This window comes from Monodon monoceros, unplaced genomic scaffold, assembly GCF_005190385.1.
Source record: "Monodon monoceros isolate NGI ecotype Baffin Bay Population unplaced genomic scaffold, NGI_Narwhal_1 Super_Scaffold_10, whole genome shotgun sequence".
NCBI lineage: Eukaryota > Metazoa > Chordata > Mammalia > Artiodactyla > Monodontidae > Monodon > Monodon monoceros.
In genome coordinates this window covers 12240248-12265430 of record NW_021703766.1, presented here as the reverse complement: position 1 = coordinate 12265430, position 25183 = coordinate 12240248, and the positions used below count along the sequence as shown (strand labels likewise).

Sequence of the window (25183 nt, the reverse complement as noted above, 5' to 3'; positions counted from 1 at the left end):
GGATTGAGTGGAAAGAGGATGCTCCTAGGGCTTTCTTTCATCAGTTGGGTGGATGGTGATGGTGCCATTTTCTGAGAAGTCTGAGGAAGGAGTCTGTTTATGGAAAGAAAGCAAGCAGAGGTATCTCAAGCTATCCGAAAGTAGAGCGTCCCTATAACACCTCTCTTAGCTGAAATGGCGTGAAGTGAAGGAGCAATTGCCTTTTGGTGAAAACGAAAATCCTCTCCAGATTTCTTTCAGTTAGGGAGAAAATGTAGAGGTCTTTCGCAAAAGCAAAGTGGTGTAAGCAAGCTTTTGAACAGTGGGGGATATCTGTATTTGGTTTTGGATGTTAAGTTTGATGTAATGTCTTGGACATGCAAATGGAGATGTCAACTAAACAGCTGCTACGGGAGTCTGCAGCTCAGTGGGATGGTCAGGCAGGAGAGAGCTTTTTTGCGAGTCGTCAGCAGAAAATAGTACTTAAGCCATGAAATTAGCTTTCCTGGGGGAGAGAATATGAGGAACGACGGCTGCCCATCACTCAGCCCTGGGACTTCCCTACTTTAAAAGCCCAGAGAAGGAAGAGAGGCCAGCCTGGGAGACAGAGAGGAGATGCCCCCAAGCTGTACTGGCCACGGTTGTGGGAAGTGTTCCTGAAGGCTTGGCAGGAATACACCAGGAAGGGATTTAGAGGAATAGAGCACCTAGCCTTCCAGTAAGGCCCTAAGCTTGGCGTGGTCAGTAATGGCAGACAGAAGAAAGAAGAGGGGGCGGAGACTTGGGGTGGGGGGGAATCCTATCTATAAACATGCCAGACATTTCCCCTACTTATTTAATTCCCATTATAAACCTGGGAGTACACTGAAGAGTTTCTACTTCACAGATGAAGAAACTGGGGCTAGAGCACATGGCAGGCTGGTAGAAGAGCCAGGATTTGAATTCAACTGCACTTCAGTTTACTGTAAAATATAACAAACACACACACACACAGAGTATAAAATGGGCAAGGCAGATGAATCATTATATAGCAAGCCAAGAAGCAGAAGATGAGCGCCCTAGAGAAGTCCAAGCTGGACTGGGAGAGCTTGCTTTATAATGATTCGCAATTAGGCACAACTAGATTGTAATGTCAGAGGAACAGAAACTTGAAAGGGAAGTGGAAATGTGGGCAGGCTCACACCTGGCTGGGCTTGGGTGTTGGGTGTGGGTGTTGGGTGAAAGTTATGAACGTGCCTCCTGAAGGCTGGCAGCATTCGGCTCCTTGACCTGGTGACAGCCTAACTGAGAACTCGACATAAATAGACATATACTGTGTGCGTTCTTTCGTGGCTTGCTTCTTCACAAATTGACCTAATGGACGCATTGTTTTTGCCCATTTTTGACCTTCATATAAATGGAATTAAAACAAATAAATATAATACATGGAACCATACTGCATGAACTTCTTTGTTATTATGTTACTGAAATTTACCCATGTTCATTCCAATTGGTAAAGAGTATCCCAGTGTGTGAACACATCACACTTTATTTGTCTACTACAAATAGACATCGGAGTTGTTTCCAATTTGGGGATGTTATGAAAAGTACTGTTAATTGAGAAGCTACCTGTCAGTCTAACTGCTCCTCCTTTCAAAGAAATCTCTTTTTTCTGGCTGCTCTTAAGATTTTTCTCTTTGTCACGGGTTTCCTGCAACTTCACTCTGCAGTGTGGATCTCTATTTTATCTTGGGATTCTTTGAGTTTTGAAAAGTCTGTAAAGAGGTGTCTCTCATCTCTTCCCACGCTGTCCTCCAGGAGGCTTAACTTCCCTCTTCCTTATTTTTTGTCTCTCTGAACAATATTCTGGATGATTTCTTCTGGCTCTTTTCCAGTGCATGTATTTCTCTTTTCTGCTGGTCTAACTACTATTAAATCTATCCCTCTCGTTTTTAATTATGGTTATTAAATTTTTCATTTCTAGAAATTTTGTTTGGGTCTTTTAGGCCACATTTTATAGTTTCTTCTTCTTGCAAATATTTTCAAGTTTGTCTACTTCTTTAAATACAGTAGGCATGATTGTATTAAAACCTGTCTCTGATATTTCCATTGTCTAAATTCTTCAGATCTGGTCCTGTGCCTGCTGTTTCTTAAGGTGCTTTGCTTCTTTATGTGAATATTTTCACACAGCAAAACTGCTTTTAAAAAATTGGACAGTAGGGCTCCCCTGGGTGGCGCAGTGGTTAAGAATCCGCCTGCTAATGCAGCCCTGGTCTAGGAAGATCCCACATGCCGCGGAGCAACTAAGCCCGTGCGCCACAACTACTGAGCTTGTATGCCACAACTACTGAAGCCCACATGCTCTAGGGCCCGCGTGCTGCAACTACTGAGCCCACATACTGCAACTACTGAAGCCCACGTGCCTAGAGCTCACGCTCCGCAACAAGAGAAGCCACCGCAATGAGAAGATTGCGCACCGCAATGAGAAGATTGCGCACCGGAATGAGAAGATTGCGCACCACAATGAAGAGTAGCCCCCGCTTGTCACAACTAGAGAAAGCCCGCGCACAGCAACGAAGACCCAATGCAGCCAAAAATAAATAAACTAAATAAAATTTAAAAATTGGACAATAATAATCCAATATTGACCAATGTAGCTTCAAATTCTATTAAAGCTTTACAAGGGGAAAGATGGGATAGCACTTACTGAAGTAGAATTACTATCAAAACACAAAATGCACAACATAATCTTTTAACCTCAATTCCATCTTATTTTAGTCAGGGCTGTATTACAGGAATATTTTTTATCACTATCCATGATTTGGATTCTTGTATAGGAGAACAATTTAAATATGGTGTCTGTAAAAATGTCACAGTCTCATAATAAATATGGTAGAGGCCAATCATTACTTATAAGTAGCTTTTTTTTTTTTTTTTGCGGTACGCAGGCCTCTCACTGTTGTGGCCTCTCCTGTTGCGGAGCACAGGCTCTGGATGCGCAGGCTCCCCGGCCGTGGCTCGTGGGCATAGCCGCTCCGCGGCATGTGGGATCTTACCGGACCAGGGCGCGAACCCATGTCCCCTGCATCGGCAGGCGGACTCTCAACCACTGGGCCACCAGGGAAGCCCTGTAAGTAGCTTTTTTGAGATGTTATCAAATAGGACCTTTCCCCCTTAGTTTCAGCAGAGATCACTTTTGTTCCATGGTAATACTTCTTGGGGTTCTCCACATATTCCCTCAGAGCAGACTCTCCCCAGGTGGCCTTTGCTCTCGTTGGCATCTGTGTAAGAGAATTTGGGGGCCTGACCAAACAGACCTTTCAGGTTTGGCTTGTGCTTCCCACCCTCTGACACTGTGGCACTGGGCACACTTCTCAGTAGAAATCTTCTTGCCCTTCTCGACAGTCCCTGTTTTGAAGTCAGCTCTCTAAGTTACATACGTGCTGGATAGGCTCACCCAGCAGCTGTCTTGCTCTCATTTCTAGAATTTAGTTGCTGTGGTCTAGTGAGTCTCAATCCAGGCTGTGCATGAGAAGCACCTGAGAAGTGATTTAAAGATACAGGTATCTGTGACTCTTTTTTTAAAAATTGAGGTATAGTTGCTGTACAATATTATATCCGTTTCAGGTGTACAAGGTAGTAATTCGCAATTTTTTTTTTTTTTTGGCCCAGCCGCAAAGCTTGTGGGATCTTAGTTCCCTGACCAAGAATTGAACCCATGTCCCCTGCAATGGAAGCGTGGAGTTCCTAACCACTGGACCGCCAGAGAATTCCCAAGTAATTCACAATTGTTAAAGGTTATACTCCATATAGTTATAAAATACTGGCTATATTCCCATATAGCTTATTTATTTTATACGTAGTAGTTTGTACCTCTTAATCCTCTACCCCTGTCTTGCCCCTTCTCCCTTCCTTCTCCCCATTCGTAACCACTAAGTTTGTTCTCTGTATCTGTTTTTTGTTTTATTCACTCGTTTGTTATATTTTTTAGATTCCACATGTAAGTGATATCATATAGTATTTGTCTTTCTCTGTCTGACTTATTTCACTAAGCATATACCCTCCAAGTCCATCCATGTTGTTGCAAACGGCAAAATTTCATTCTTTTTTTGTGGCTGAGTAATATTCCATTGTGTGTGTGTGTGTGTGTGTGTGTTTGTGTGTGTGTGTATACATACACACACCACACAGATATCTGTGACTCTTGATTCAGCGGTGCACAGGGGTGCCCTTGTCATGTAACTCTGGAAAAACCCCCAGAAGATTCTCATGCTTAGCCAAGGTAAGAACCAGAGTAATAGTTCCCTCCCTGGACTAGGGGTTGGGCCCTTTAATCTGCCAGGAGCTAGGAAAGGCAGTGAGTGGAGGTATGGGGTGGGCACTAGAGAGGGCAGGTGAGAAGAGCCAAAGGCAGAGCACAGAAGTCATCAGATCTGCATTGGAAAAATACAATCAGATCCGTGGAATCATCTGGCCAGGCAGAAAAGGCTCAGAGACAGAGGGAAAAGCAAAGGGCTTAAAGGTTGTATGCTATTAGCTGTTCCCTAACCCAGTTATGTGATTTTCCATTGCCTGAAAAGTCCTCATTGGGCAGATGTCCTTTTTAATCTTGTTTTCTCTTCCAGCCTACATTTTCTTATCTCTCCCTTATCTTCAACAGCACCACTCCTTACTTCTATAAGACCTCTATTAACAGAACGAACACTGTCTAACCCATATAATCAATCCTCAGAGAAGCAGTAAAGTGTGGCACGCTCTGGCAGTTCCTCTGCTGCCTGAGATCACCAGGCAAACATGGAGAAGTGGCGGGGCTGAGTTACTAGAGCTGAGTCAGAGTGGGGAGGTTCAGGTAATGCATCAGAGGCCTTCTGCAAGTAACACTGACTCCTGCTTGTGCTTTCTTGTGGGCCTTTCCCCAGATGGCTATGGTACTTCTACCTCTGTCCTGTGGCAAACCATCTTTGACAGATGGACTTAGAAGTCTTGGTAGTTAAACAAGCTCATAAAGTCAGTAAAGACACTTTTTTTTTAATCTACTGATCAGCTTCTACGTTCATTCAAATACTCGTGAAACCTAATCTAGAAAAATGACCCCCCAAACAAATCCCTCACCTATCTTTATTATAATTTAGCTTATACGTAACCTGAATGACTACCACTTAATACACACCTTTAAGTGACAGTGACAGGCAGTTCTGCAAAGGGCTTTATGTGGACAGGGCTTTATGCCTTTCTTATCGTGCTCCACTTCATTGCACTTTGCAGATACTGTGTTTTTTAACAAATTGAAGGACTGTGGCAATCTTGTGTTGTCAGATTGTCAGCATTTTTTAGCAATAAAGTATTTTTTAATTAAGGCTTGTACATTGTGTTTTAGATATAATGCTTGCATCCTTAATAGACTACAGTATCGTATAAACATAACTTTTATATGCACTGGGAAACCAAGAAATTCGTATGACTCACTTTATTGCGATATTTGCTTCATTGCGGTGGTCTGGAACAGAACCTGCAATATCTCTGAGGTCTGCCTGTGCTATATACATATATGCATGATATATATATCACATGTTTTGTCTCATGAGAGCCTCACAACCACCCTAAGGGTGGTATTACTATCTCAGTTTTACTGGTGAAGGAGCTGAGCCTCAGGGATGCACAGCGACTGCAGGGAGAGCCCCTGCTGGAGAGGGGCAGGCATGTGGAGCACCAGGGCTGTCTGATGGGCCACGCACACTTCCTTTCACTGTTAGGGGTGGGGAGTGTGGACCTTGAGCCATGGACCCACTTCTGTCGTAACTTTGTTCTTGGCTCCTTCTGAGGTTCCTAAGTACTCAGTGAACACCGTTTCTCTCAGGACATTCCTGTACACAGTTTATGGACACCCTCTTTGTATTCCAAAGTGAAGAGGAAGAGGGTGCATGTGATGGCCCAGATGCTGTCTGAGGGCTGGTGTGTCACATAGGTTGAAGCCAAAGGTGAAGCCCCACCCCGGGCCACAATGACATGGACAAAAAAATCCCACAATACCCGACAACATCTAGGCGCTCTGTTGACTCTGCGTTTGATGCCCTGAGCTTGTCTGGCTTCTCAGAAGGCCAAATAATTCAGATGAGGCCGAGGCTGATACGGTGAGCCAGATCTGACCACATGAACAAACGAGGTGACTTACAGTTCATGGGAGCTGCAATTCAGCAAATTCAGCTTGGCAGACGTGCCTCTCCCCGAGAGAAGTGCTGCTCACGTGCCCTCCCACCCCTTCCTGTCACCCCAATGTTTTCCTCACCGACAGGACCTGCCCACATTAGAACACAGCTTCAACAACAAACCAGAGAACTCATGTTTTTTGTTTTACTGTGAAAAGCTCCTGCCTACTTAAATTGGGTGGCGCATGTGCAATGAACTAGCCCAGGGTTTGGAGGATTTTCAGAGAATAGAATGCACTACTTCTTACCCCTCCTTCCCCCGATTGTGGATGGCTAGTTCTTCGCCAATGCCCTCCTCCTCCTTGAAGCTCTCCCAGTCCAGCTTGGACTTCTCTAGGGTGCTCATCTTCTGCTTCTTGGCTCCTATTTTCCCCAGAAGGCTGCTCATGCCACTTGATCTTTTTAACCTAGAGAAAGCAAAAACATGAAACATGTAGCAGGTAAAAACTCTAATCTCTCGATTAATGGTTTTTCTGATTGGCACGGGCCTCCCTAGATTCAAGCGATTTATCTTAATGGGAGCCATGTTTGCATCCAGGGTACTTCCTGTTGCTGTGGAGAGCACAGTAAGGAGACCAGAATCCTAATGCACTCCTCCTGCTCAATACCTCTGACCACTCTAACGACCTGGGGATAGGAAATCCTGAAGACCTCTGTCTGCTCTGTATGACAGACAGGTCTCTGCTTGCAAGGAGGGAGAAGTGCAGCATGATTCAGACATGGTTTTACAATCACATGCCTTGCTTCATATTCCAGCTCGAACCATGTGACTTTAGGCTAGGTATTTAACTACATCTGCCTCGGTTTCCTAATCTACAAAGTGAATGCTTACTCACAGGGCTGTAGTGTATCCTCTATATAAAGTGCTTAAAACAGCAGCTGGCACAGAGCAAAGGGGCAATAAATGTTATCCACCCTGAATCACGGTCATCATCTGTGCACTAAAGCCCCAGGGAGTCCCTTCAAGAGAAAGAGAACCAGATCCCAACACTGATGAGCAAGAGTTACAGGATCTTAAAAAGACCCTAAGATCAGTTTCCTTTCAACTCCTGTGAGTCAGGACCCTGGTTTTTCCCAGGAGGTGGAGAACATTCCTCATCCTGGAAGCAGGGAATGTACAGCCTGTGCTCTACTTGCTGGTTATGCTGTCGTGGACGGTGGGAGAAACCCCATATGTCCAAGTTCAAGTCCTGGCAGGTCAAATGTTTCTAGTCAATGTTAAATGTATGAGATAAAATAAGCAAGACAGAATGCAGCTAGTAAGAAGGTGGTACTAGGGGAAGGAAGTATGGAATGAACATGGCTTTTGGTCTCTTTAGAAAGTAAAACAAGTTATATACCAGCATACAGGAAACTAGAAGTCATTTTCTGCTTTACTGGGATATGCAAGAGGGTTAAAACATTTAAAACCTCTCTGAGCTAACATCACAAGGCCTACTGACAACATCAATACTAACACCTCTCACTTGCCTAGAAGGCTCATTACCCAAGTGTTTCATAGCCATTTCTCATCTTACTCTCCCTAGTGCCGTGAAAGAGGACCACTGAGTCTCAGAGTTGGAGGAGGAACTTCAAGATGATCTTGTGTCTCACCAACCATTCTGAAATCCCACCTTCCTGCAGCACAGGGCCAGTGAGGGGTGGCTCACTACCTCTGCCCTGGAAAGAGCCGATAGGCCAGTGTCCACACTGAACACGAGACTCCTGGTGCTGAACCATTACCCTCCACACTCTCATTAGCTTCCCTGTTGTGGTCATACCCTACTACAGGCTATCAGCTTAAGATCAACTCAGAAGAGGCTGGGCAGGCATCACTGCTCTCATTTGGAGTTGAACAAATGAAGTGCAGAGAGGTTAAATGATACAACAAAGGTCAAACCAACAGAAGATGCAGATCCAGGGCAAAACAAGGCTTTTCTGACCCTCAGTGTGGTGCACTGTGCTGTCTCACTTCTAACGTGAGAATTTACTTGAGAGATTTCCTGACGGCTATTTTATTCCCAATTTGCTTAAGGATTTTCCAAAGAGCTCTTTATGAGCTTTTGATTCATATCTTCTAATTCTTTTCCGGATAACAGTCCCTACAACAATCTCTCCATCAACACACACAGACTATATTTTACCAGGAACAGAGCATAAGTGGGGAGGCAGAAACTTAATATGGCTCAAATCTTTCCCCTTCTTACCTGCTTCACTGCTACTGTCCTGGTTCTCATTTTTATATTCTCACCTGGATGATTAAGCAGGCTCTTCACTTGTCTCCCTGACTTCTGTCTTGTCCCACCATCACTCACCTGCTCCATCCTGGCATCTATCCTACATGCTGTCTTCACCGTGAATTTTTGAAAATATGAAGCTTATCACGTCTTTCTGGTTAATGTCTCCTCCTTGACTCCTAATTACTCTTACAATAAAGTCTAAACTCCTTCGCTCGCAGAGTTCTTCCTGATCTTCTCTCGCCACATCTCCCCTTGCAACCTACACTCCAGCCACACCTGCAGTTCACGTCTCCCGGTCCCCCTCCCATTCATCTGGTCTTGCCTTAGCTTAGAAACCGCTTCCTGCAGGAGGCTTTCCCAGACCCTTCCCCCAGTCTCTGAACTAGATACCTCCTGCTGGTGTTTCTACTGCATCCCTGTTCTTTTCCCATTACGGCACTGCTCCTCTCCGTAACAGGTGCTTGAGGGCTCTACGGTCAGCTGCTGCTGCACTGGTCAGCTCTGAGGAAGCTCAGAGCCACTGCGGACAACATCTCACCAAAACCACACACCTGGAGGCTTTCCATTTCTGGCCGCAGGGTGTCCCTTGACCCTGCCTACATGCCAGAAGCACCGTGGTGGAGTGGTTGTGGCGGACAGGAGCTGGTGGCTAAATGGCCCAACCTCTTGTCCTCACATAGGCAGTCCTGGGAGGTACACTGAATGCTTCTCAGAAGTCCTGATGGCTCGTGGCCTTGGAAATGCGTGCACTCTTGTAGTGGCTTTTCTGCCTTCCCTGCCTCACTTTTCCCACCCCCTCAACTCTTGCTTCTTGGGACACCTCCCCAACTAAACCACCTGCACTCAAAGCCTTACCTAAGGTTCTGCTTTGAGAGGGATCTAGCAAAGATGTTGAGGAGAAACATGACTTTCCCTTTGCAGGCTCTATATCGTGTGGATACTTAAGTTCTGGGTCTCCAAATCTCTCTCTAGCACATGGATATAGTTCTGTAAACAGTGGACACTCGATAAACTCAACAATGTCACCTGGATCACAGAACCAATTAGTGGGAGAGAATCAGATTTTTGTAGAATAAAGGTGTTCAGAACACTTCTAAATTGGGGAATTCTAAGGGGAGGAATTTCCACTTATATTTGCCAATCACCTCTCAGCAACTCAGGGTTCCCCATTTTATCTGGGCAGCACCACGGCTCTGTACACCATCTCTCCCCGACAGCCTACAGCTCTGACAGTATTACCAGAATATACCATCTTTTCAACAAGTCACTTCGAGAAGTCTATGGGAAAATGATTTTTGCCGCATAGCAGTGAAAAAGGTTCTAGAAAAGGAAAAGTCGTAATCCCCCTTTAAATGAATATCAGCAAAATTTCACCTGTGCTATTATGCTTTAGGAGAAAGCTTCTATGTCTGCTTGCATTGGATCATTAACACGGTGTATGATTTCCTAATTTGATGGCCTCAAAAGCAAAATTACCCATCTTGTATTTGAGGCTAAATCAAAGTGAACGACACATTTATAGTAGCAGCCAAAACATGCGGAGGCTCATCATCACGGAGAGAACAGCACTTGGTTCCTGGAACCTGGAATGTGGGGTCTCACACTCACTCCCCACCTTGAAATGGGGCTTTAGTGGCATAATCCTGGCATCATTCCATTGCAATTTTCAGGAAGGCAGATTTACCCTGACCTTGGACCCATCCCTGCTGTTAAAGTTCATCCATCAGGCTTTCGGGAAAGCTGAGGCAGGCAGGAAAGAGCCAGATTCTGGGCAGTGGCTGCTGGCTGTCTCTATTCTGCTGTGAAGGAAACTGCAGAGAGCGCCTCAGCCTACGGCTCCCCCTCTCAGAACTGCAGCTAGGCCAGGAGGGAGCAACTTCAGCACTGGCATCCCACAGGCATTTAGCAGGTGTGTACACTGGAAAACGGGGGAAAGGGGAAGGTCCGAATTCCCTTGGAGACCTCTCTGCTGTCAGCAGGAACCAGTGCAGTTTCAGGCATCAGAGCAACAGCAACACTGACTTCTCTTTGTTCTGGATCCTAAGCCATAATGGCAAGGGACTACCAGAAAGTCGGCTTTGACAGCCCAACCCCTCCCCCAGCTGCAGATTTTCCAGTCTTGGTTCTAAAGTGGGATGAGCTGTGTCACAGAAACCACATTCAAGAGAACCTTCACCCACCTGTTAGAGGTCAAAGTTCACAGGAAGGCACCCTGCACTTGCTCCCTCACAGACTGCATCCAGAAGGTTATACTCAGACATATCCAGACTACTGCTGCCGAGGTGTTTTCAATGTAACAGTGACATTTCAACCGCCTCCTCCTACTCTACTGATCTTACGACCGTAAGTTCGTAAGATGTGAGGACTAATCCTGTCTGAGGAGCACGGCCTTCACTCTAAGCAGCTGGCTTCCGTGCCACCAGAGAGTACGGCTGAGTGCACAACGCACTTGTGAAAGAGCCTCTTACTAAGCCTTTTTTTCTTGTGCTTTCTGTCCTGTTCTCCATCAATCAGCAATTATCCCAATTCCCTTCCCACTGTACCAAGCCCGATGACGTGTCCCAACACCAGACACCAACCAAGACCTCACAAAAAAATATTCAGAATCTCAGAAGAGTAAAAGGGACAAAAAGGGCAAAATGACCATTGTCTTTTTCCTTGCTGAATTCAAAGTTTACAATGATAATTTGCTAGAAATTATGCTGCCTTTTAGCCCCCAGAATGGAAGTTTAACAAAATTCACTGCAACTAAATGATAAACTCCATCCTGTTGAGTCTATTATAAAGATATTAAAGTAACATGTTTTCTTTGCTCCAGTCCCATGAGCATGGACACAGAGTCACTCAAATGATTTGTTTCGTAGCAAAAGCACTGCTTTATCTGGCCATGCTCAGTGATGCTCTGGATCCTGCTGTTTATTTATGAGAGGTACTGGAAAGGAGCTGGGAAAATAACTTCTTAAACAGAAACAGAAAGGATGAGAGGACACAACAACTGGTTGTGAAGAAAAGGTGGGAACATCTTTCCCATAATCTTTAAAATCAGCCTCAGGCACCCAGCTGTCTCACAGAATAGAATTTGAGGTTTGGGAATGAATTTAGAGTCATTCGTTCATTAGACTCATCCAACAAAGATTAATCAGAAATTACTGTACACCAGACAATGTGCTTGGAACTGGGGATACAAAAATATATAAAGCATAATCTTTGGCTTCCAGGAGAAAATCTAGTAGAGGAGATCATCATCCAAAAAAACTGTGACCAAATACTATCAGGGCACAAAACAGGGAGCGGCTGAGAGGCTGTTTAATGCAACCTCTTTATTTTAGAGATGAGTTAACTAAAGTCTAAGAAGGTTAAGAAATCTGCCCAAGTTCACCGTGGGAGACTTGGGTCTGGTACTCAGTGCTTTTGACACCTGGCCTGTCTTCTCCACCTTGCTGATACTAGAGCTGAGGACAGATAACCTTTGTAGATCCCTTCCACACACCAATTTCACTGCTGATTTTGGGGTTGGGGAGGATATTCTTATTTTCCCTGTTGTCCTGGAGCTTACTGTACACAGGGCCCATGTCTTACTCATTCTTGGCTCACCCAGCGTAGTACAAAGCCTTGCCATGGTACGTGACCACTACATGTTTAATATGATTCGATAATGGACTTATCCAAGTGAATCTTCTCTTATAACAGAAGGATTTAACACTGCACTTGGACCAACAGGAAAGAAAAGGAAACGCCAAAATTGGACAAGCAAGGATAGGGTCAACACATGTGCATGGAAGCACTACTGACCTTTACTTAGAACTTCAACATACAGAACCCAGCTCAAGCCTACGCCTTCTCTCTCACAACCTGCTTAACCACTAACAGGCAAATTATTTGGAACAAAGATTCTTTGGCAGAGATATGCAGTTTCCTTAGTATTTGTCATCTGTTTACAAGGCAGGAGTGGACTTATTTGTAGCTTACCCACGGACTATTTTCCAGAGCCATACAAGGGTCTGGAACTGGCATGGTACTTCCTGAGAAATGGGAAGAAAGTTTATGATGAAATTCTTCAGTGAGAGCTGTCTGATTGAAACCACTATTCTCTTTCAGATCTTCTTTGGATTAAGCTGAAATCCCGAAGAATGAAATGTAAAGCCCTAGTCTCTGGGCCAATTTCACTCCCCACCTGTGTAAGTCTCTAAGTAATCTCCACAAAGCCCAAGACAAGATGACTCAAGGAAATGGACTGGAAGCCAGTGGTAAATTAGGAAAAGAGTTTAAATCCCATTCACTTCCCAACATTGTATTGACAGTATTCTATGGGACATCGGGACTCAGGAAAGTGGAAAACCAGAAATATTGACATTGATACACTGCCAGCCAAAAAAAGGGCATCTATCAGCAAAAGGTGAAATAAAAGCTGGCAAACAGCAGCAGCTTCCGTTTTTGTACAAAGAGAAAACGATCTGCTACTCAGTTATCGATCTTATGCCAATCCAAGAGTAAAGGGAGGGACTTCCCTGGTAGCGCAGTGGTTAAGAATCCGCCTGCCAATGCAGGGGACACAGGTTGGCGCCCTGGTCTGCAAAGATCCCACATGCCACGTGGCAACTAAGCCCGTGCGCCACAACTACTGAGCCTGCGCTCTAGAGCCCGCGAGCCACAACTACTGAGCCTGCGTGCCACAACTACTGAAGCCCACGTGTCACAACTACTGAAGCCCGTGTGCCTAGAGCCCGTGCTCCACAACAAGAGAAACCACCGCAATGAGAAGCCCGCGTACCACAATGAAGAGTAGCCCCCACTCGCCGCAACTAGAGAAAGCGCACGTGCAGCAACAAAGACCCAACGCAGCCAAATGTAAATAAATAAGTAAATAAATTAAAAAAAAAAAGAGTGAAGGGAACGTAAGTTTGTCTGATTTGATTTCCGCTGCTCTGCATCTTTATAGCATGTCTATGAAACATACCTGATGATTCTGGTTGCAAAAGCCCTGAATTCTAGGCTTCTAAAACACTATATTATAGAAAAAGCCCCTTTCAACTCTTCCTTCCCTACCTGTTAAGCACAGAGGTCTATTTTGCCTGCTTTGGCCTTTGAGCTGCTGCTGGGAGGACTATTCTAGCTGACTTGGTTCTGTTTAAATGGACAGCTCTTCCTATAGAAGACATTCATTCACAGTCAGTTCTCCCCAGAGCAGTAGGGATCCTCTAACTGCACAGTTTCTGGTCTCTCTTGCGATAAAGGTCATTTATTTTTGAGACAAGTAACTTGGGGTTAGGGACTCTCAAGTGACTGAAATGGACTTTTTCTCTGGGACAAACTAACTCATCTGCTGGGCAGTAGTTTATTTGCATCATATGCCAAGAGAAAGTTAATGCCCCTCTTTGTGAAGAACAGTCGTCCACTGGTCTATTGTTCTGCTGAAACCAGCTCAGTGGGCTTGCGCCCCTTGCCACAGAAGGCAATTGTTTGTTTTTATTGTTGTTTGTCTTTATTAATCTGCCTAGTTCAGACCTTTCAGAGAGGGTCAAATTTAGACAAGCATTAGGAAAGAATGGGTCCTTTCCCACACCATTCCTTGGTGCACGTGAGGCCTCTGCAATGCTTGGTTCACACACTTAATGCAGAGAAAAATGCTGTATGAAGATGCAAAAGGGCTTGCGTTGCCAGGTGGGTGGGTGAGCTTTAGGGTATGCGAGCATCCAGTGCACTCCTGCTTCTGCGGTATGGAATGTGATGGCACAAGAACAGCAGTGTGGTCTACTGAGAAATTTCCCTCAACTTTCCTGTTTGAAAAATGTCAAACTGACAGAAAAGTTGAAAGCAGAGAACGACTATTACCTAAACACTCTTCACTTAGATTCACCAATTATTAACATTTTGCCACATGTGCTTATCTTTTTTTTGGGGGGGGGTGATTCATGCTCCTTCACCTCTAAATACTTTGTGTGTGTCTCCTAAGGACATTCTTCTACATAAACAACACCTTATATTATACCCAAGAAATCTCACATTGATAGAATGGTGTAATCTAACTTAAAGTTCATATTCACATTTCCCTCAATGCCTCCCCAGCGGCCTTCACATTTGTTCTCCATTGCCTCCAATCAGGCACCACATCTGGGGTTCCCTTAGCCTCCTTTAATCTAGCACAGTCTTCTGCCTTTTGTTTGTTTTTTGGTCTTTGATAGTCTTTTGAGTCTAGGTTGGTTGTTTTACAGAATATTGCTTGTTTAGGATTTGTCTCTGTCCTATGCCAAATATGCCATGTACGTGAGGTAGGGTACTTCCTACTGCACCGTCACATAGTAATGGACACATAGTGTCAGGTCAGCCCAGGACTCATGATGCTAAGTGTGGCCCCTTGGGTAATGTGGTGACTCATTTGTAAACGTACATTCTCTTCTCTGTGATTAATTTGTAATTAATGTGTAATATGTAGAATAATACCTTCAGGAAGTTCTGACTGCTTATTTCATACCTCACCTATAATGCCTTGGCCATGTCTAAGGACAGACTGGGGTGAATGAATAGCGAACGACCCTATTTGAAGGATAAATATACAGAAACTCCCAAAGGGATCATAAAGCTCTGGCTGTAAGAAAGTCTCTAAAAAGGGAAAAAGCAGTAACTGGAGAATGGCCAATGGTTATGAGATCATCAGCAGAGTCCTAGACTAGATCTGCCAATGGTGAGCACAGAGGTCTCTGGCCAACACGGAAGCATTCACCTCGATACCTGGATACTCTTCTCAAGGGCTGGAGGCCTGGTGCGCGTAGGGTTAAGTGACATGAAGTCAGTGGCAAAGCAAAACCCTCTGGCCTACCCACCAGACCTCTAGGAAATACTACTGAATTTCCCTTCTCCTTTGTCCGACTCCCCTGTGGTTGTATCTCATTCCCTGGGGAAGAGATAATGCCACATCCCTTCCTGCCTCTGCTCCAGCAACTTCCTTCCTCACACCATTCCCATGATGGGGGCTCAGGGCAAAGCAGGGAAGGGCCTCCACCATTTCACAGCAGTTGGGGAGTGAAGGAGGCCTGGGGGCTCTCCAAGGAGGAAATGTTTAGTTTATTGGGAATGAGGGTTATGCCTGGGGAGGGGAGGGACACTTTCCCCTTGGGGTGCAAACTGCTGTTGCTTTAATTTGTATGATCAGGTAGAGTTGGGGAGAATAATGTATTGACCAACACAAACAGGCCATTTACATTTCTGAGACCGAATTTTAAAGGAATTATTAAATACAGCTTCTAACAAAGCCCATAATGACATTTTTCTTTATGCAGAACCCTGGGAGCTCAACTGAGGAAGGCACAGCTTGTTTTTCCTGATACTGCTTCCATATGGGCTCCAACCAATCACAGCCATAGAGGCAAAGGAGAGATGAGGCAGAATCAGGATCTGGCAGCTAACACATCAAGGCCCTTCCGAAGGAGAGCTCTGTTGGTTTCGTCCTGTGACTGCACCAGGCTAGGGCGGCTCTGCGGACTACCTGCCTGGTCTGAGGGCAGGAGCCCACACTCACCCTGATCGATCCCATCAGGAAAAGAGCACATCTGTCAGAGACACCAGCCAACATGAGAAGCAAAGCCCAGAAGATACATGTGCTCCGACTGGCTTGTTTTGGCTAATTGCTGATTCAGGAGTTGGCATGTTTTCTCAAACCTCATTCTGTTGTTTGACTCCCGGCTTGCTTTTTCTCAGGCAGGTCTCCATCTCCTCATGAAAATGTCTGAGGATGTCAACTTTAAAATACATTTTTAAATTCTTGGCCACCTCCCAGGCTGAGATCAGGTCGAAGTTTCAGGATGTGGGGGGTGTCCTCAGTCAGACCAGACGAGTCATGCCTGCGCTCCTTTCTAGAAATGGGTAGGCACAAGGCTTTGAACACACAGGAGTTAGCTAGCACACATTTTGCAAAATTACTCCCCTCCATGCCTCAACTTCTTACCACTACTAAATAAGCATGCAGTGATTCCCGACACCTCACAGTTCTGCCGTGCGTGTGTGTGTGTGTGTGTGTGTGTGTGTGTGTGTGTGTGCATGTGCACTTTATGGTCCTTTCATTAGATGGGGCTGAATAGTAAGAAAGGTAATTTCCAGCACGTGACACTCCTGCTGGGGCCCTGACTCCAAATCCCTCTCGGGGCGGCATCTGCGCTGTCAGTCGCTCGCTCGCTTGCCAGGGCGTCTTCTCTGGCTTCCTAGAAGCCGCTATCCTGGTAACTCAGTGGGCAACTCAACGGGGCCCAGACCCCAACCTGCCCCACTCCAGGGCAGCTCCCATCTATCCTCAAAAAGCCAGGACACACCATTATCCACAGTTTTCCCATTGTCACAGGACCCCTTTACAATCTAGGATTTAAAGAGTCCTTGGGAAGCAATTACCTGCACAAGCATGATCAAAAGAAGGGGCCTGTTTCAAGCCTGAGCCCTAGGTGTCACTTTGCTAAAGCAATGCAATGGATTTCAACAAAGAAAAATATCTGTTCCCACAGAGTCTGGTACAGAAAGCAGAAAACTTTCTTTTTACTGCACTCAGGAAATGGTTTTCATAGATGTTAACCGCAGCTGGGTAATCTGTATAACCACAACATAGTTTCTCTTTAATAAATGGAAGATTTTTACCCACTGCATCACTGACTACCAAAAAGAATTCGCACCCTCCATCTCTAAGGCAAGAAAAAAATGATAAGTAGAGTCCCTTTCCTTAATCTGCCAGCTAGGGGTTGCTAAAGTAGCTTTTTCATTCAGAAATGTAGATTGTTCTACGAGGTTCCTGTCATCCAACCCTACTGCTGAGTGATGGATGAACCTTGAACAAATCCAGTTTCTTTGCACGCTGGCATCCCCTCAGAGCCTTTATGACCATGATCCACAATGGGTCATAACGTAAATGTATGACTATGGATCACAATCAATAAGTTTGAAAAAGGAGCTTTAGCGACTACTGGCTGGGAGATGAAGGTGTGGTGAAACAAAGCTGGCCAATGTTGCCACGCACAGATGGTTCAAGAAAATGAAAACAAATCAAAGCAAATTCCACCAACTAAAGATGTGAAGGGTGGACTGTTCAGTTCTCTGATTCATCCTTGTATATTAACCATTTGTCCTGGGAAACTTGGCATCACTCTCTCCCTGCTGTGAGAGCAAGGCCTCTGACCTGTGGCTCCTTGCCCAGAAGCCAGGAGCAGCCTGGGAGAGTCTGTGGCCCTCTCCTTGGGGGCAAGTGGCTTCACGATGCTGCTCCCATCACTGTGAGGCCCAGCTGGTAATTCAGCAAAGACTGAGTGAGCATGTTCACCATTCTCACTGCCCAGACGAAGGAAGGAGGTTCGGAGCTAGGGGTGTCGACACCGATGGTCTCATCTGAATGATATAACTAAAACTAAAAGGGCACCCACGCAAAAACACAAAAAACAAAATTTACCTAGTTGTAACAAGGAAGAGCTTTTCTCTAAGAGTGAAGATAATAGAGACGATAACCCAAATATATAAGCTACTGAAATGATTTGTATTCTAAAAGAATGCTGGAAAATCTGATGACACATCATTTTTTATTCTCAGTTAATACTTTTAAAAACAGCTTTACTGAGATATAGTTCATATACTAAAGAATTCACTCATTTAAAGCATGCAAGTCAATGGTTTTTAGTATATTCAGTTGTACAGCCATTACCACAATCTAATTTTGGAACATTTTATCACCCTCTCAAAAAAAACCCCCTCATACCCATTAGCAGTCACCCCCATTCCTCTAGCTCCAGGCAACCACTAATCTATTTTCCGTCTCTACAGATCTGCCTGTTCTAATATTAATAGTTTTATTTACTATTATTTTTATTTTTTTTAATTATTTTTTTGGCCACTCCGCGTGGCATGCACGATCTTAGTTCCCAGACCAGGGATCGAACGTGTGACCCCTGCAGTGGAAGCACAGTCTTAACCACTGGACTGCCAGGGAAGTCCCAGACAGCTAATATTTTTAAATCTTAAGTTTAAGATTATACAGTTGGTATCTGTTGTAGCTTCCTATGAGAAATACATTTAAACTTTCAACTTGTCCCCTATGTTGATAGTCATATGTAAGTTTCATAAGGCTGAGGAAAATCAGAAATCTAGACTTCAGACAGGAATACTGGAATATCTGAGCACTGCTTATATAGCTAAGTCCCGCATATCAACAGTACTACTTTGGAACTGTGTTTTTAAAGCAGTGAGACATAGTGGCTTAGCATTCTGTGCAGAAACCTGCCCCTGCCACTTAAGGTTTTTTTTCTTTTAAAACCCTGGGTGAGTAAATTTATCTGAGCCTCAAGTAACCAATTAATAAAATGAGGATAATAATAACTACCTTGAAGCATGATGATTAAATGAGATATTCATCAACTCAGCCTTTATTCATTGAGTGCCTTCAGTGTGCCAGACTCTGCTGGCCACTGAAGATAGAAACACAAATTTCTTATCCTCATTTAATTCACTTGCTTGAGACAGATATGCAAACAAGAATTAGATTATGAGAAAAGCGCTACACAGCAAGTGCAGTAGGAGCCTAAGAGTGTGAATTGCGGAAGGCTGTAGAAAGGGAGGGGGAGGTGTCTGAAACGTGAAGGATGAGAAAGAATTTGCCAAGGGGACAACGTGGGATAGGAAGTCCAGAAAGAGATAATTACATGCTCAACGTATGTGAGCGCACTGAGCAGCATAATACCTGGCACTCAGCAGAAAGTCAACACTTCCTGTTGTTCCTGCTCTTACCCTCTCATGTCCTTGAAAAGATGCTTCTCTAGAATACAGAAAGAAATTAAAATCTTGCTGCTGCTACAGAAAAATGATTGATCTGAGACTTTAGGAGTTGCTTGTTCTATCTGTTCCTGAGGCTAATTCACCTCTGGCAGCAAAGTATATTTAAAATTTTGACATTTTCCCCCCACAAACTTCCAATTTTGAAAAGTTTCAAACCAAGAAAAGTTGATCTCCCTTGTCTAGAACACTGCCCTTGCCTACAGAATGGCCCACTATTTGGACTTGTCTGATTGTTAATGTTGGCTTCTTTGAGGGTATCTGGGAGTCTTCTGGCACTCGATCCCTGGACTGCTTTTCTCCATGTACACTCACTGCCTGACTGATTTCACCCAGTCCTAAAGCTTAAATACCATTTATTTGCCTCTGACCTCCAAATGTCCTATTTTCAGCCCAGACCTCTCTCCCTAACTCCAGAATTTCACTCAACTGCCCAGTGGGCAACTCCACTTGGATGCCCAGTAGACCTCGCCTGCAGCAGCTTTCCACACCTTAGTAGAGGGCAACAGCACCCGCCAGGTACTTACCTCTCCGATCTCCTCTCGTAACTAACCGCCCGACTCATTCCGCTTCAGGCGTGCAACACCTTTGCAAGCCATTCCTTCCACCTTTAATACTCTCTTCCCACATAACATCTTGTTAACTTCCTTACCTCCCTCAAGTCTGTGCTCAAATCTCAAACTTCTCACTGACACTTAACGCTTACCATCCTATTCAATACTCTAAACTTAACTCTCACCCCACAGTCCTGATTTCCCTACCCTCCTCGGATTTCCTTTTCTTCGTAACATTCAGCATTTTCTAACACACCACATAATTTATTTATTACGTTTAATGTCTATCTCCCTGCTGGAATGGAAACTCCACAAAGGCTTGAGCCAACATCTGTTTTGATCACTGATATAACTCAAACACCCGGCACAGTGCCTGGCACTTGTTAGGCACTCAGTAAACATCTGTTAAAAGAATGTATGAATATTGGGAAAACGTATCAACTTCGTATATTATAAATAGATTCCAATAATGATATCTACTAAAATAACAGCTCTCGATGTTGGCTCATCTCACAGCTGCTGTCCATCCTTCACTGGGTTTTCTTCCACAGGAGACGTAAGTACTTCAGAGCAGGCACAGGAAAAGCATTTGTTCATTGCAACAGATGGCAGACCCCTCCTTGAACGGCTGTCAGGAGCCTGGAATTTGTCTTAGGCTGGCCTCGGCACCACTGGATGAGAGCCTGCAGAATGCTCAACATCCTTGCTGTAAACTGTAATCTGGGGTACACAGGCTAAGCTGTCCTAATTGAAACGCAAATAAGGGACAGAATTAAGGGGAATGCTGGATGAATCTTTGCTTTTTTTGGTCTATGACAATAGAACTTGCAAGAAAAAAAAAAAGTGGGGCTTCCCTGGTGGTGAAGTGGTTAAGAACCCGCCTGCCAAGGCAGGGGGCACGGGTTCAAGCCTAGTCCGGGAAGATCCCACGTGCCGCGGAGCAACTAAGCCCGTGCGCCACAACTACTGAGCCTGCTCTCTAGAGCCCTCAAGCCACAACTACTGAAGCCCGCGCACCTAGAGCCCATGCTCCACAACAAGAGAAGCCAATGCAATGAGAAGTCCACGCACCGCAACGAAGAATAGCCCCCTGCTCGCAGCAACTAGAGAAACCCCGCATGCAGCAACGAAGACCCAACGCAGCCAAAAATAAATAAATAAAATAAAATTTTTAAAAAGTGATATTTGCATTCATATTTTGTGATAATGAAGCCCTGGAACAACCAGGTCAAGAGACCTAAGGATGGACTTAGCTGAGGGTGGCAAATGAGTTTTTTTCTCTTGTCACTGGCTACCTCACAGCCAGGCTACTTTCGTCTGTTTGCTCTTGGGGGCTAGTTTTAAAGTCATATACTCTACTACGTTATGAGCCAGAAGCAATGCCTGAGTCCAGCCTTGAAGCTAAAACCAATACTGGATGGATGTAATTGGAGCAATTAGCTAACTCAATAATCAGCCAACTGAACAACTTCTTGTCAGGAGCTGCCATAAAGAATTATTCAGGTGTACGGATTTGCTACAGGCAGCAAACTGAGCTGCAGCAAAGATGACCACTCCCTCCAGCTGTCACAACCAACTATGTCAAGGTAAGAGAATCATGCAGGTACGACTTTCTCGCTTGTTCAGTGGGCAACTGAGTTGGTGTACCCAGTGGAAGGGATCAGATGGTGAAGAGCACCTAGAAAAAGATGCAAAAAGGAGTGGGTTCTTCTCACTGCTGGGGGTCTGGGTGCCTGGTGAGAAGATCCTAAAAACTTCCAAGGCGGGGGGCAGAGGGGGGCGGGGAGGATGAGGTCATATACGAAGACTCAAGACTTCCAAATGCCTTCTGACCATGGAGCAATGTCCTCACAATTCTGAAGGAAAATCATTTTCCACCTATAATGTTATACCCAGCAAAACCATTAGTAAAATGTGAAGACAGAACAAAGTCATTTTCAGACACTCCAAGTTTCAAAAATTTATCTCCCATAAATCATTTCTTCAGGATGTAACTGGAGGATGAGCTCTATCAAAACGAGGGAATAAACCTAGAAAGAGTAAGACAAAGGATCCAAGAAACAGGGGAGCCACACAAAGAGGGATGAAAGGCAGGCCCAGAACAACAGCTGCACAGGAAGCCGAGAGAACAAGGAGCCCAGACCTGAGCAGGAGGATGGAAGGCTCCAGAAGGGACTGGGGATGGGATGTAAATGACAGATTATCTGACATAGTGGAGAAAAATACTGAGATGGATTTCACAGCCCTGTTGGAGAGTTTGGGAAAAATGTGATAGGGACACAGAAAATGAAGCAAACTAACAAATAACATACATACATAAAAGGAAATACAAGGGTAGTCCACACCCGGGCTCAGGGGAGGGGCAGTACAAGAGTGTTAATTCCTCCTCTTCCAAAACAGGAGTTGGTGCTTCTTAAAGACTAGAATTAACAGGAAGTTAATAAATGATGTCTTTTTTAAAATGTGTAATATTGAAAAAACAATAAATAACAGTATACTAAACACAGTAGTTTAAATCACAAACAAAATAATACCAGAAGAACTAGCTAAAAGAGTTTAAAGCGGTTGCCTCTGGAAAGCAGGACCCAGGCCTGGGTCAGGAGACTGCATAATACATTTTGTTTTTATAGATTTTTAAAATTTTATTTTGTTTATTTTATCTTTGGCTGTGTTGGGTCTTCGTTGCTGCACGTGGGCTTTCTCTAGTTGCGGCGAGCGGAGGCTACTTTTCGTTGCGGTGCGCGGGCTTCTCAATGCGGTGGCTTCTCTTGTTGCAGAGCACGGGCTCTAGGCGCAAGGGCTCAGTAGTTGTGGTGCGCAGGCTCAGTAGTTGTGGCTCGCAGGCTCTAGCGCACAGGCTCAGTAGTTGTGGCGCACAGGCTTAGCTGCTCCACAGCATGTGGGCTATTCCCAGACCAGGGCTCGAACCTGTGTTCCCCCGCATTGGCAGGCAGATTCTTAACCACTGGGCCACCAGGGAAGTCCTAATATATTTTGACTTTTCACACTATGCATCTGTATGACTTTGAACTAATAACCAACCTGGGTTAATAAATTTTAATGTGCCTTTTAGCAGAAAAAGAAAAGAAAGGAATTTTTCTGAGAAGTCATCAGTCTGGCTATTTCTCCATTGCAAAAGCTGGTGAAATGATCTGTTCCCCAGTGAGTGCACTGCTGAAATGATGAAAGAGATGAAAGCTAGAACACTCTTCCCGCACTTAATAGAAAAGGTTTTGCAGGATCATATTTATTTCTCAGTAGGGTTTGTACGCTGTTAAATTTTAGAAAGACAAAAAGCTTAGATGCCTGCCCCTTCAGATATATGCTGTGCTGCAGAGTCAAAGAAAATCAGGGGAAATGGCTAAAAAGGGACATGCCTCTGTCAAATGAGAATTAGGAAGGGAAGTCTGAAATGTCACTGAGATTGTCATCAAGCCAGAAAGTTTGTTTTAAATAGGGGGAGGGAAGTAAAAAAGGCAATGAAAGGAAGTCTTTAAAGCCTTTCATTCTATATTCTGGTAGAATACAGCCATTATTAATACAGCCCATTCCTTCTTTCGCTCTCTCCACAAGCTGATTAAAAAAATAAGGAAGGAAGTTATGGTGGTTAGAGCAGGGCATTAATAAGATGGTCTGACTTCTGGGCTGCACTCCTAATTCACCTGCTGTGTGGGCTTGCCCCACCCTGGATAAATCACTCCGTCACATTTTTTACTTCAGTGACTGAGACGTAGAGAGACCAATTTAACTCTGTGAGAGGCCGTGAACATTGTTAATCATTAATACTCTGCAAGAGCCTCTGTGGAAGAGAGGTACTGCAGCATCAGTTACTCATGATCATCTGGAAAGGCCAACAATCATCCATGACTTGCCTCCTCTTAAAGCACCTGGCCCACCATAGCTGTGGAAAGGTTTGCTTTTTCTCCTCCTGTAATTAATTAATCCAAACAAAACCCTTTAAAACAACAGAAACATGTGAAAAGGAACAGGAAAGAGGGTAATAATAAGGACAAACTGTTGCAACAATCCCACCTGTCCAGCCAACCTTGCCAAGCCTGAAATGCTCTGAAAAACATCTATCTGTATTTCCCTGGGATGTAAATACCAGGAAAAGGCTGCTTGCTGGCCAGCAGACCTAGCCTGGTGTTGTATAGGAGAAACCATCGGCTGGAAGTGGTGCAGTGGGTGGAGGAGGTTTCCACCAGAACGAAGGAGAGAGAGGGAGAAAAGGCCAGGTAAAGCACAGTAAGAAGCTTCTTGACCCACTTTTTAATTACTCTCACTAAACTGTTAAAAATAAGGCTAAAAAACAAAAACAAAAACAAAAGGTGGAACACTCCCAGCACAATCTAAACCCCACCAATCTGAAAAAAGTCTGGAGAAAAGAAGACCTCCTATTCAGCAGGTCAGTTGATGGGCTAAGGGAATGCGTATGGAGGATGAGAAATGGCTCAGCTGCCCCTAAAATCAGTCTCCCTGTGAATACATTCCATGGACTCAACTAATTCAGTGATCCTTCTGGAGCCAGCCATCTATTTCATGTTGGCCTCCCATCTCATAAATGCTGTAACCTACCCCCAGTCAGGTTTCAAATACTCCTAGCTCTCTTGATTTACAATGAAACGTTGACTATCAGAACATGAAGTATGTATTTGCCATAAGTCTTGCCAGTGATTCTTTGCCATTTGGGGGAAAAAAATTAATTTAGTTTATGCATATGGTCAAAATACAAAATGACCAAAATAATCCCCTAGCCGCCGATTCTTTTTCTCTGAAGCAACAACTGTTTACCAGTTTCTGGTGTCCTTGTGCAGTGCTCTCTGCATATGCAATCACTGACAGTCCACAGGTTATCTCCTCCAGAAGCTGATTTCCTAGAGCTGTAGGTAGGACCTAATTTCCTATCTGAACGCTTAAATCTCCATATATTTAGTTTTTATTGGGGTCTGCAAGTCAGAGTTTTAAAATCTGCTTCTTCCTGCCAGAGCTATTTCATGCATATCCAAGCAATGTACATTTGTATATATTCTCTCCCCATCCTGCACATAAATGATTGTATACCTCTACACTATCCTGCTTCTGGCTTTTTTAACTTATTTATGTATTCCAGGGATCATTGTGTATCAGTACATAGAGCACTTTCTCTTTTCCAAGCTGCATGTTGTTCTATTGTATGGAAGAACCATAATTTATCAGGCAGTCACTACTATGGACTTCAATGACAATCTTTTACCATTACAAACACGGAGAGCCACATCCTTGTCAAAGCACTATTATCTAACTTTGGGATCTCTGCCAATCTTGTGAAAAATAGCATCTCCTTGTCATTTAAATTTGTTTCTCTTTTTATTAGGGAAACTCAGCATCTTTTCTAATGTGTAAGAGCCATTTATATTTCCGTTCTGGTGAGTTTTCTTTGCCCTTTTAAAAACTGGGTGGTTGATATGTTTCT

The 25183-nt window shown here is 44.4% G+C and overlaps 1 protein-coding gene across 1 annotated transcript in view; it reads right to left on the bottom strand.

The window, feature by feature from the left end:
• Nucleotides 1–25183, bottom strand: part of CFDP1 (craniofacial development protein 1) — a 136000-nt gene that overhangs the window by 5418 nt on the left and 105399 nt on the right. The window contains exon 6 of the mRNA XM_029237941.1: nt 6413–6571. Within this exon, the coding sequence (XP_029093774.1) occupies nt 6413–6571 (159 nt within the window). The remainder of the gene's footprint in view (nt 1–6412; nt 6572–25183) is intronic.